Consider the following 12,000-nt stretch of genomic DNA (forward strand, 5'->3'; position numbering starts at 1 on the left):
GGAAGCACGCAAGAGCAGAACTATACCGACTATACAAAATGCAATGCAATCATTTACAGCACACAAAGCACTTAACAGTTTCCTACTTGTTAGTCGGGCCCACGGACACATGTACGTACACACACACACACACACACACACACACACACACACACACACACACACACACACACACACACACACACACACACACACCCAAGAAATGGTGGCTGATGCCTTTACTAAGGACTTTAACTCAGAGGACAGATGAGCTGAAACCCAGAACCTATCTCGAACCTCTCCACCTCGTGTGGTCTTCAAGCTGTTCGGACCCGGGCTCCAGCGAGAGCGAGCTGGATCCAATCGCCGTGAGCCGCGATCCTTCCCGAGCTCCAGCGAATCCTCTCGCGCTTCCGAACACGTGCTGGTGAGACAAGGCGCCGATCCTTCCCGTCGATGCATCGCTATCTCGAAGAACCACCTCCAAGATGAGGCCGATGAGTCGCACCAAGCCGGGACCCAAGCGGAGAACAAAGAGCTCCACGAACCAAGAAGAGCCAGCCGAGCAACCAGCTCAACTCTCTTCCGATAAACAAAGCCTCTCACAACACGAACCAAGAAGAGCCCAAAACGCGAACCGAGCCAAGCAGACCCCGAAGGTCTGCTGAAAAGCCAAGCCTAAGCAAAAAGCTCTCCAAAAAGCCTCCACCTCGCCAAGCAGAACCGAAGCTCACTGAACAAAAGTCTCAACCCTCGCCAAGCAGAACCCAAAGGCCTGCTAAAAGCCAAGCCGAAGCAAAAAGCTTACTAAAAGCCAAGCCAAAGCAGCCAGCCTTCAAAAAGCCTCCTCCCTAACCCAAGCCAAGCAGAACCCGAAGGCCTACTACTGAAAGCCAGCCCGAACAAAGCAGAGGATCTCTTCTTTATTCTTATCGGCCCCCTCCCCCGCTCCCGGCGTGACTCATGTCCTCGTGCTCCATCCCCCGCTCAACCACGGGTGAGAGGGAGTTGTTGACGTCATGAATCACGGGACGGGAGGGCTCTTCTTCCACTTCGCAGAAGAGGGGAGGGCGTCTCCATTGTGTTATGATTGCTCCCTAACTATTAAATTGAATCGCAGCACACTTAATCGATTTCTGCCCATTAAACAATGGAAGGTGAGCTATCTCGGGAACAAGCACTTATCGACATAACTGACTAAAGGAACCTGAATGTTGTGTGCAATCGAATTCCCAAATTCGTAACAATATGCAAATATATTTATATAAGCCTGGTGTTGGCTTCGTGGTTAGGGTGGCGGCTTGGGATCCCAGGGTCCTGAGTTCAAGTCCCGTTGGCTGCTGAATTAACACCAGGGGGTTGACTCAGCCTGTCATCCATCTGAGGTCGGCGAAGTGAGTACCAGTGTACTGGTCCCGGTATATGCCCCAGTTAGAATAGGTATACCATATCCCTGTGTCTCGTAAGAGGCGACCAGGGTTGGCGTCAGGAAGGGCATCCAGCTAATAAAACATTGCCTCAAGAAAAAGCCTAACCCCTGCACAGCAGGGAAAAATGGCTGTAAAAACGGTCATTCAATATGCAAATATATTTATACGTGTGTGTGTGTGTGTGTGTGTGTATACATACATACATACATATAATGTACCGGGCGTAGTGGCGTGCGCCTGTAATCCGGCGACTCGGAGGCTTGGGTTGGGGGATCGCTTGAGGACGGGAGCTCTGCGCTGGGCCAGATGAGAGGGTGTAGGGCAGTCTGGAATCATGGCGAAACCCAATCCTTATCCCTGTGTCGTAAGAGGCCACCAGGGTTGTGTCAGGAAGGGCGTCCGGCATAAAACTTGTGCCAAATCAGTATGTGGATCATAACGGATGATCCGTTGTGGCGACCCCTAACGGGAGCTGCTGAAAGAAGATGATGTATGCATGTATGTATATGTATATATATGCATGTATATATATATATATATATATATATATATATATATATATATATATATATCTTCTTCTTCTTTCGGCTGCTCCCGTTCAGGGTCGCCACAGCGGATCATTTGATCCGCATAGTGATTTGGCACATGTTTTACGCCGGATGCCCTTCCTGACACAACCCTGGTTGCCTCTTACAACACAGGGATATGGTACATCTATTTTATCCGGGGTATACACCGGCCCAGTACACTGGTATTCATTTCGCCGACCTCGGAAGGATGATAGGCTGAGTCAACCCCCTGGTGTATTAATTCAGTGGCCCAACGGGGCTTGAACTCAGGATCTTTTGGATCCCAAGCCGCTGCCCTAACCACTGCGCCAACACCAGGCTATATATATACATATACATATATATATATATATATATATATATATATATATATATACATATATACATATATATATACATATACATATACATATATATATATATACATATATACATATATACATGTATATACATTAAGATTGTGGAAGATATTGAAAAGGAGGAGAAGGTGAAGACATTTGGGCATATGATTGAGTGTGAGTGGAGAGGAGACATCAATGCAACATTGTGTTGGGAGAGGGGGAAATCAAAATTGATCGATGGCTCCTTATTTGAGGCTTTGTTGATACTACTAATATCCCTGTCCAGAATTTGATTCAGCAAATTGGCAATTATTCGTTGTTTTGTACATTGATGCACATTCACTGAAAATGTCATGGTGATTCTATCAAAGTTGGTTCAGCATTGCAAATAAATTATTGGCCAGACATCTTTTTTCAACAAATATATAAAAATATATTCACTGTTATTGACTCGTGAGTGACATTTTGTTCTGACCATGTTTGCACCCAGGACCTTACGGATTGTGCAGCCAAATGAGACTGACCGGCTGGCACCCAACGCTGTCGTCAACTCCACACTTTTCAAGTTGTTTGAACAGCTCTCTGTGGAAGGACCCAAGATTCGATCCAGGAAATGGAAGGATAACGATGGCAGCATTGCGTTGGTTGCATCAGAGGGAATGCTCAAGGCACTGGGATTCACCCTTGCACTGGAGCCCAGTTTGGTGTCTGGTGCTGGGATAGGGGTTTTTGTTAAAGCTGGAAGAGTGAGGCAAGGAGAAGTTGTCTGCATGTATGCAGGTGTTTCTATTTTCTGGTCTTCTCTGCCCAGCCCTTAAGTTCATGAGCACTCCCAGTTTCAGAACTGTTCTCTGCTCAGATTTATGTTTCTCAGTCTGACTTGCTTTCCTGCTGAAGCTGAATCCCTTCCACCACCTTCACCCCAAACCTAGGCACTGTGTATGAACCAGGAGAGCCAGTGCTTCTCCAGTCACTTGGAAATCGCTACCTCCTACGCTGCATTGATGGGCTCCTCATTGATGGCAAGGCTAAAGGCTTGTCTCGCCTCATTTACAGGTACGTGTTTTTTGTTGTGGTGGTGCGGTCTTTAACATTTGTCACCTGCCTGGCATGTATGGGTTCATAAGACCTTCACATCCGCTGGGTTAATTTTGCGCAATCTGTGTGTCTCGGAATGCAACAACCACAGCGGAAAGCTGACAAGATTGTCGAGCACAGCCTGTTCAGTGATCCGCCAGGGAGGGACGAAAGCGTGGCCCCAATATCCCGTATCGAAGCACGATAAATAAACCAATTATCGAAGCACGATGGTTCCTGCTCTCAATGACCACACAAGCTGTCATTAAAGCGAGAATTTATTGAAGGGAGAAAAAGAGAGGATATATATATATATATATATATATATATATATATATATATATATATATATATATATATATATATATATATATATATATATATATATATATATATATATATATATATATATATATATATATATATATATATATATATATATATATATATATATATATATATAGTCTATTCTGTCTCTGGCACGAATTATATAAATAGTCTAAGCCAAGAATCGATTCTGTCTCTCTCAATTTTTAAATTCCGATTCCATTATAGTAGTCAGTAAACTTGGTCAATACGTCATTCTTCTTCTTCTTCTTTCGGCTGCTCCCGTTTGGGGTTGCCACAGCGGATCATACATATGATCCGCATAGTGATTTGGCACATGTTTTACACTGGATGCCCTTCCTGACGCAACCCTGGTCGCCTCTTACGACACAAGGATATGGTACACCTATTTTAACCGGGGTATACACCGGCCCAGTACACTGGTACTCATCTCGGCAACCTCGGAAGGATGACAGGCTGAGTCAACCCCCTGGTGTTATACGACTATATGTATATATATATATATATATATATATGTATATATATATATATATATATATATATATATGTATATATATATATATATATATATATATATACATGTATATATACATATATATATATTGTTGCGGATTCGCGCCCGCCGGCGTGCGAGCGGCCACGTAACTCGAATCGCGGCACGTCGCCCACCGGACGGACAATCCCGTCGTGACCCTCTCGGACTAACGCCGGGAACTAGTCACGGGTGGGCCTTTCGGCCTCACCACGATCGTGCCAATCGGCCCCCGCGTGGGATAGGGTTGCTCGCCAAATTCGACCTACCTAAGTACCCACACGGAGAGTAGACCGGGCGATCGCACCTCGCCGCAGGTCGACTTCGGACACGGGCCACTTTAAGCGACCCGTTCCGTACTATCGGGATAACCGAGCGGTGTTATCGTCAACCCCGACGGTTCGATTAATTATCGGGCGTTTTAGCCCACGACCAACCCTTTACGTGAAGTAAGATGGAGATTCAATAAAGGAAAAGACGAAGCGAAACGGGAAAAACAGTTCAACATAAAGCACATTTATTTCGCGATGGCACACGGATAGCACACATATACAATTATACACCAAAAGCAAATGTAAAAGAAGAAACACCACAATAATGCACAAAAAGCAAATGTAAAAGTGAAACACAATGCAGATCTACCACCGACTACCGAGCACACGGCAACACTTATACAGTTTTACTTCACAGACGGCGCCAACAACACATATACTCAAAGCAAAAGAAAAAGGGACCACCCTCCACTATGAGGGGGCAGACGGGCCTGGGGCCGAGACCGCGTCGAGCCTACCCGTCTGGTGATGAGCCGCAAAATGGCGGTGGCGCCCCGACTCTGCGGGCCTCGCGGACAGTGTCTGGAATGGGGTGGGAACGGGGCCCCCTTCTCACACTATCTCAGTGCGGGGGGAAACAGGAGGGGGTTGTTGATGCTCGGGGGATGAGGATATCTCGCTGGCTCGGGTCCCGCGACGAGCGTCTCCACCGCGACCTCGGTCGCGTTACCGGCCTCCCCTCTCCGCAGCTCCCCGACTCTGACACGAGCGCCCTCTCGACTGCCTTCGCCGCCGCCACCTCCTCTCCAACTCTCCCACTCTCCACAGCTCCACAGCTCCGTCCAACTGCTTTCTCCGACTCTTCTCTTCTCCACTCTCCTTGACTGACTCTTTCCAACTCCCACTCCTGGCTGACTCAACTGCACTTTTGGCGAGCGAACGCGGCCCTTTATAGCCCCCGGGGCTTCGCTCCTTCACCTTCGACCCTTTACCTCTGGCTGGCTCCCCATTGGACAGAGGAAAAGTTGGCGTGAATGCTTTTTGATCCACGAATCTGCATATAGCGATTATACTCCGACGCACCTGGAGGCGGGGCCAAATCGCCCCACGCTCGCCGATAGGACGGAACAGAAGTGGGCGTGAATCGTTTTTGATCCGATTTCTTTGGAAAGGCTGGTGTTTTTGCACCCGCCGCTCGGCGCGCGCCCTGCACGAGTCCAGGATCGGTGCCCACAAGCGGCGCGGGAATGGCGGTGATGCGATGGTTGCGAGAGCGAGATGTGACGGCAAGGGTCGTGGCTGTTGTTGTGAAGCGGCGTTGCGGTTGGTGGTTGTTGTGTGATGGCTGTTGAGACGTGGTTGGTGGTGGTAGTAATGGTAGTAATGGCGGCTGGTCCAAAATAAAGATAGTAAAAGAAAAACGGCTATCCTGAAGAGTCGCAGCACGCATGAATGACATTTATTCCCTCTAAACAACGGGTTTGGGCCTAACTACACATATACTTACAGAGATATCTCACCTAAGGGACCTGAATGGTGGTTTGCGAATTTCGTCAACCACAACACTACCCCCTCCCCTTTTTACAGACTCGTCCTGAGTCGTCAAATTTTAGTGTGCCATCATGTGTAGTTTTCCCCTAGTACATTTTACCTACGGATCCCTGAGTGCGACATTCATGGTATTCGTGTCCCCAAAATAAATAACCTGAGGGCTGAGTAACTACCTAAACAAACTCACTCACACGGACGACTTAAATAAAATTGCCGGCGCTAGGACAGACATGCCGGGGGCGCACTCATATGTACAGTACATCTTAACCTTAACTTACAAATTTTACACTAAACCATGGCCCAGGATCAATGAACTCTGCAAAAAGAAAGCAGTTAGCAGGGAGCCAGGCTGCTCGCATGCAGTCTCTGGCTCAAACAATGCAGGTGACGGAACGTGGCCGGCTGCTCAAACGCAGTCCAAGGCCTTCCCTTTTTTACTGAACGCAGTGAACCACAACGGTGCATGGGCTGCACAAACGCAGTCTCCGTGCCAGCTCAAGTGGCACACGCAATGAGCACAACGGATGGATGGATGAATGGATGGACGCAAACACGGTGCACGGGCCGCCACTGCAGGCCCGTGTTGTAGCTGCCAACAGGGCGGTTCTCGCAGCTTGCAAACTGTTGCTTTCTGATCCTGGCACACATGGCAATGAACAGGGTGGGGGGGGCAAAGCAAAAATTGAACGGGGCTGGTGAACAGGGGCAGTGGGCATGGCATGGCAAAGGTGATCAGGCAAACACAGCATGCAGAACCAGGCCGCTGCAGGCAAACACAGCCGGCAGATGAACTGGCCGGCACAGGCCTTGAAGCACAGCAGCTGCAGACGATCCGGCCGGCACAGGCCTTGCAGCACAGCAGCTGCAGACGATCCAGCCGGCACAGGCCTTGCAGCAAAACAACAACTGCCGATGAAGTGGGCCGGCCTTTGCCCTGCAGCAACGCAGCCAGCAGATGAAGCTGGCCAGCCTTTGCCGTTCAGTGGAGGTTGGTGGAGGGAGTGCGGTGGTGCTGGCCACTCGGAAGGCGGGCTCGGACCTACCCTACGGTCTCCCTCCCAACCTATCGCCTTTGCCTGTCACTGTCTATACCCACTCCCTTAATTTGTCAAACCCCAATTTAGCCCCAACTTATTTTTTTTATTTTTACTTCCCCACTATAAATCGTCCCCTAACCCCCTTTATCGTCCTTGTTTGGCTAACCTATCCTGTCACCTAGCCTACTCCCAACCCCTACGTTCCCTTCCCGAAGGGAAGGCCCAACGAAGCCTCAGAATGGCCTCCCCAGAGTTCAGCGATCTATAACACAAAGTGGGTCCAGCGGCCCACAACGAGAGCGAGGGGATGGATGGTGCGGAGGGGTACACTTTCTAATCTACCCTAACCATTTAAGTGTTAAACTACACCGGGGCTTCCAACAAGCGCCTCTCGCTTAAACTATTGGTTCTAACAACCCAGATTCCCGTCGCCTGTGTTGGTGTCCTCACAATTTCGGGCCTCGCCCCCCAATTTTCTCTCCGTGCCCTCACACGGTCTCATGGCTGGGACACGTGGCTCCCTTTGGCAGGCACGACCCTCTGCCGAATCTCCCGCTATGGCACCCCCGGGCACTACACTGCCTCCGAGCCTACCAGCTCCCTGACACCGGGGAGTGCCCCCCATGGCACCTCCCCTGAAACGCACACGTGGCAGGCTGGCTTCCCAGGCCCCTTTCCGAGGGTCACCCGTGCCCACAACACTGCCCACGCGGCTAATAGCGCCCCGGGCCCCCGCACCAAGCAGGCGCACCCGTGCCCACTACGCTATCCCGGCCCCCCATGGGCCCTTGGCCTACCACGGCCGACTAGCCTGGTGCCCGGGGTACCCACTCAGCGATACTCACCTTTCGCAGCCACGCTCCCAGCCCGTCAACAGGGCTCCTGCACCCCTCCAAATGGGTTTCGAGCCTACACTCACACCAACAACAAAACGACCTCCATTTTTCAATTTAACTAACCCCCTAACTCACTCTACACTGACCCCGGGGTCCCTTGGGCGGGAGTCACTCCTCCCCCCAATCACTCATCGCACCATGCATTCCCCATTCGCTCCACTCACACAGACCCGCTGGCCTCACTCACTCACCAACCACATGCTTCCACTTCACTCACCAACTCTTCAACACACTCACCGCTGAACTCTGCCATCCTTCTAACTACCTCCCCTAACTAACTCGTGCTCCCACGTCGTCCCTTAAACTAGTAGCACGTTCCTTTTAACACTACGTAGCTAAGCTACGTCCCCTCTACACATTCACAAGTCTGTCACTGTCTCCAAATCTCTAAAATAACTTTATTTCCCAACCTAAATCTCACTACAATCCCTCTAACTAATCCATTCCACGGACTCCATGAGGACTTACCCCTGCCCCATGGAGTCGGTCTAACTAAGTTAACCCTTCCCCCTAACTAGTTTCCATCCTGTGCCCTGGTCAAGGGGGTCTTCCACCCCTTGCCCGGGAATCCTGTGCACCCAAAAGTGAGGCTTGCTTTTTTTTTTTTTTTTTTACATGCGCAGCACCAGCGCGGCAACTCACAGCTCACGCACTTTGCACCTGCCCGTGACGTCATGCAGCTGCACGTGTACCTCGTCCCTCCTTGGATGGTACCATCTGGCAGGGATACCCCTCCTGCCGGATTCCAACCCCACGTGCAGCCATGACGTCACCGTGCGCATAAAAAAAACACAAGCCCCACGTCTCGAGGGGTTCCCCACGCGAACACATGTGCTTTGCCCGTTGGAGCTAGACACACACGATCGCGTGGAGAACCCGTCCGGTCCAAATCCATAATCCTGCCTAAACTTTGTCCGTCCGCGGGATCGGCAAATCCACCGCGTGCGTTTCCGGACCGGGACTTCATTCCCGCAAGCGAGCACGTGGGGGCCTCGTGCGTTGCACAGCACGGACCTCGTGCTCGCTGCTGGGTGAACCCGGCACGGTCCCCGAAACAACTACAGCCGCTACTCGGGTTTCTTTCTTCTGTCGCCGTCGTCGTCGCCAATCAACACACGCACTCCCGTGTGTTACGACGCTAACACACCTCACCATTAAACTCACACCGGGAGACGCGGCTGCATGTTCACACATGCCGACCGACATCTCCCTCACACACAGCGACCTTGCTCACGCTGTCTCTCTCACGCATACCACCTCCCTCGCACACGTGGCTCCACTCACTCGCGGCCTTCCACTCACTCGTGCCATTTCCCTCACACAAACCATACCACTCACACATGCGGGGGCACTCATCCGCGGTGCCTCACTCATACACCGTGCCTCACTCACACACGCGGGGGAACTCATCCGCGGTGCCTCACTCATACTGGCCGTTTCACTCACACACACGGCGACACTCACACACGGTGCCTCACCCACACGCGGAATGCTGGGAAGCACACACTCCGGCACACTCGCCACCACACCACTCACACACGCGGGGGCACTCGCCCGCGGTGTCTCACTCACACATCGTGCCTCACTCACACACGTGGGGGCACTCGCCCGCAGTGTCTCATCCACACACGGCGTGCTGGGAAGCACACACTCCGGCACACTCGCCACCACACCACTCACACGTGGTGCTCCATTCATACTGGCCGTTTCACTCACACACACGTCCTCTTCCACTTGCGGTGCCCCTTTTACACACGGCGTGCTGGGAAGCACGTACTCCGGCACAATCGCCACCACACCACTCACACACGGGGTCGCTTCCACACACGGGGACGCACTCACACCTTGCACCACACACACAGGGACAACCACACTGGGGATTCGTGTCCCCACAAGGATTTCCGGGGCCTCTCTACCCCCCAAGCTCTCCGTGCACCTGTTCGCAGCACTCCTCCTCTCAACCTCGCAAAGCACGACCGAACTCACCTGGTCGTGACTCGCCTCAAGGGGGCATACTCCCTCCCCTCGTTCCTGGAGGAGGCCATCCAACTGCTCGCACCGGGTCTCGACCCAGTCCGCGAGCTCACCCCCATTATCCTCCACTACCTCCGTGTGTGTGTGTGTGCGTCACTTACCCCGTCTTCATCGTGTAGTCTTCCCTCTATCGTTCCCATCTCCCGTGTCTCTGCCAACTCAGTCACCTCTTCACCCTTTACCTCCCTTGTCTCAACTATTATTTCCGTCTCTTCCCTTGTTATCTCCCTCGTGCACGTCTCCGTCACCCCAATTAGTTTGTCCCTCTCGGTTACCGTCACTTTTTCCGTCACGACCCTCGCCCAACACGTCCCCCGAATTATTTTTTCCTTACCCGCCTCCACCGCGGGCCCGACAGCCGTTGCACTCCCTCCCAGCTCGTTCGCTCCCACACGTGGCGTCGCCATTTTAAGCTCCCCGGTTACTGCCTTCATACCTGCCTGCAGGCTTCGGCCCATGCTCTGCGTCTCACCCTGCAGCCCTTTCATTTCTTCCTTCATTTGCTGTGTATTCGCATCCATCTTTTCGTTCATTTGTTGTGTATTCGCATCCATTTTTTCGTTCATTTGTTGTGTATTCGCATCCATCCTCGCTGTCATTGCCGCCAGCATGGCGCATAGCTGGGCCATGTCGGGTGCGCTTGGGTGAGCCGTTTCGGCAAGGATCGGGGGGGTTTTGGTGGAGAGGGGGAGGGGAGGTGTCATACACCGCGGCCGCCGCCGCACCTATTTCGGGCTCTGGGTTCAGTTGGGGGAGTTCGTGTTCCTGCACAACCAACATTTCCTGCATGGGGTTTTCATCCTGGACCATGGATTCTACGCATTCTAAATCCATTTCGAATACCCCCGGCTCCCGCTCGCCTTGAGACGCCATCTTATTTCTCGTAAAGGGTTAATTTAGCTCGCTCGTAATTTGGAGGGAATCGGGGGTCGCTCCTCTCACCCCTGGACCGATTCCCGTGAATTTAGCTGGACACAGGAGAGCCCGTTTTCCCGTTCTCCGATACCAGTGCCGCGAGGAGGGCGATGAATTTATATCGCACGACCTGACACCAGTGTTGCGGATTCGCGCCCGCCGGCGTGCGAGCGGACACGTAACTCGAATCGCGGCAGGTCGCCCACCGGACGGACAATCCCGTCGTGACCCTCTCGGACTAACGCCGGGAACTAGTCACGGGTGGGCCTTTCGGCCTCACCACGATCGTGCCAATCGGCCCCCCGCGTGGGATAGGGTTGCTCGCCAAATTCGACCGAGCTAAGTACCCACACGGAGAGTAGACCGGGCGATCGCACCTCGCCGCAGGTCGACTTCGGACACGGGCCACTTTAAGCGACCCGTTCCGTACTATCGGGATAACCGAGCGGTGTTATCGTCAATCCCGACGGTTCGATTAATTATCGGGCGTTTTAGCCCACGACCAACCCTTTACGTGAAGTAAGATGGAGATTCAATAAAGGAAAAGACGAAGCGAAACGGGAAAAACAGTTCAACATAAAGCACATTTATTTCGCGATGGCACACGGATAGCACACATATACAATTATACACCAAAAGCAAATGTAAAAGAAGAAACACCACAATAATGCACAAAAAGCAAATGTAAAAGTGAAACACAATGCAGATCTACCACCGACTACCGAGCACACGGCAACACTTATACAGTTTTACTTCACAGACGGCGCCGACAACACATATACTCAAAGCAAAAGAAAAAGGGACCACCCTCCACTATGAGGGGGCAGACGGGCCTGGGGCCGAGACCGCGTCGAGCCTACCCGTCTGGTGATGAGCCGCAAAATGGCGGTGGCGCCCCGACTCCGCGGGCCTCGCGGACAGTGTCTGGAATGGGGTGGGAACGGGGCCCCCTTCTCACACTATCTCAGCGCGGGGGGAAACAGGAGGGGGTTGTTGATGCTCGGGGGGATGAGGATATC

The 12,000-nt window shown here is 52.0% G+C and overlaps 1 protein-coding gene across 3 annotated transcripts in view; it reads left to right on the top strand.

Moving 5' to 3' along the window:
• The window catches only part of SETD9 (SET domain containing 9), a 142,506-nt gene that overhangs the window by 70,844 nt on the left and 59,662 nt on the right, over nucleotides 1-12,000 (top strand). For all 3 annotated transcript variants that reach the window (XM_085885851.1, XM_085885853.1, XM_085885854.1), the window contains 2 exons: nucleotides 2,810-3,099; nucleotides 3,252-3,375. In XM_085885851.1, coding sequence (XP_085741977.1) covers nucleotides 2,810-3,099; nucleotides 3,252-3,375 — 414 coding nt within the window. The remainder of the gene's footprint in view (nucleotides 1-2,809; nucleotides 3,100-3,251; nucleotides 3,376-12,000) is intronic.

Source organism: Eptatretus burgeri, chromosome 6 (assembly GCF_056783735.1).
Source record: "Eptatretus burgeri isolate ZD-2024b chromosome 6, Ebu_testis_v1, whole genome shotgun sequence".
Classification (NCBI taxonomy): Eukaryota; Metazoa; Chordata; class Myxini; order Myxiniformes; family Myxinidae; genus Eptatretus; species Eptatretus burgeri.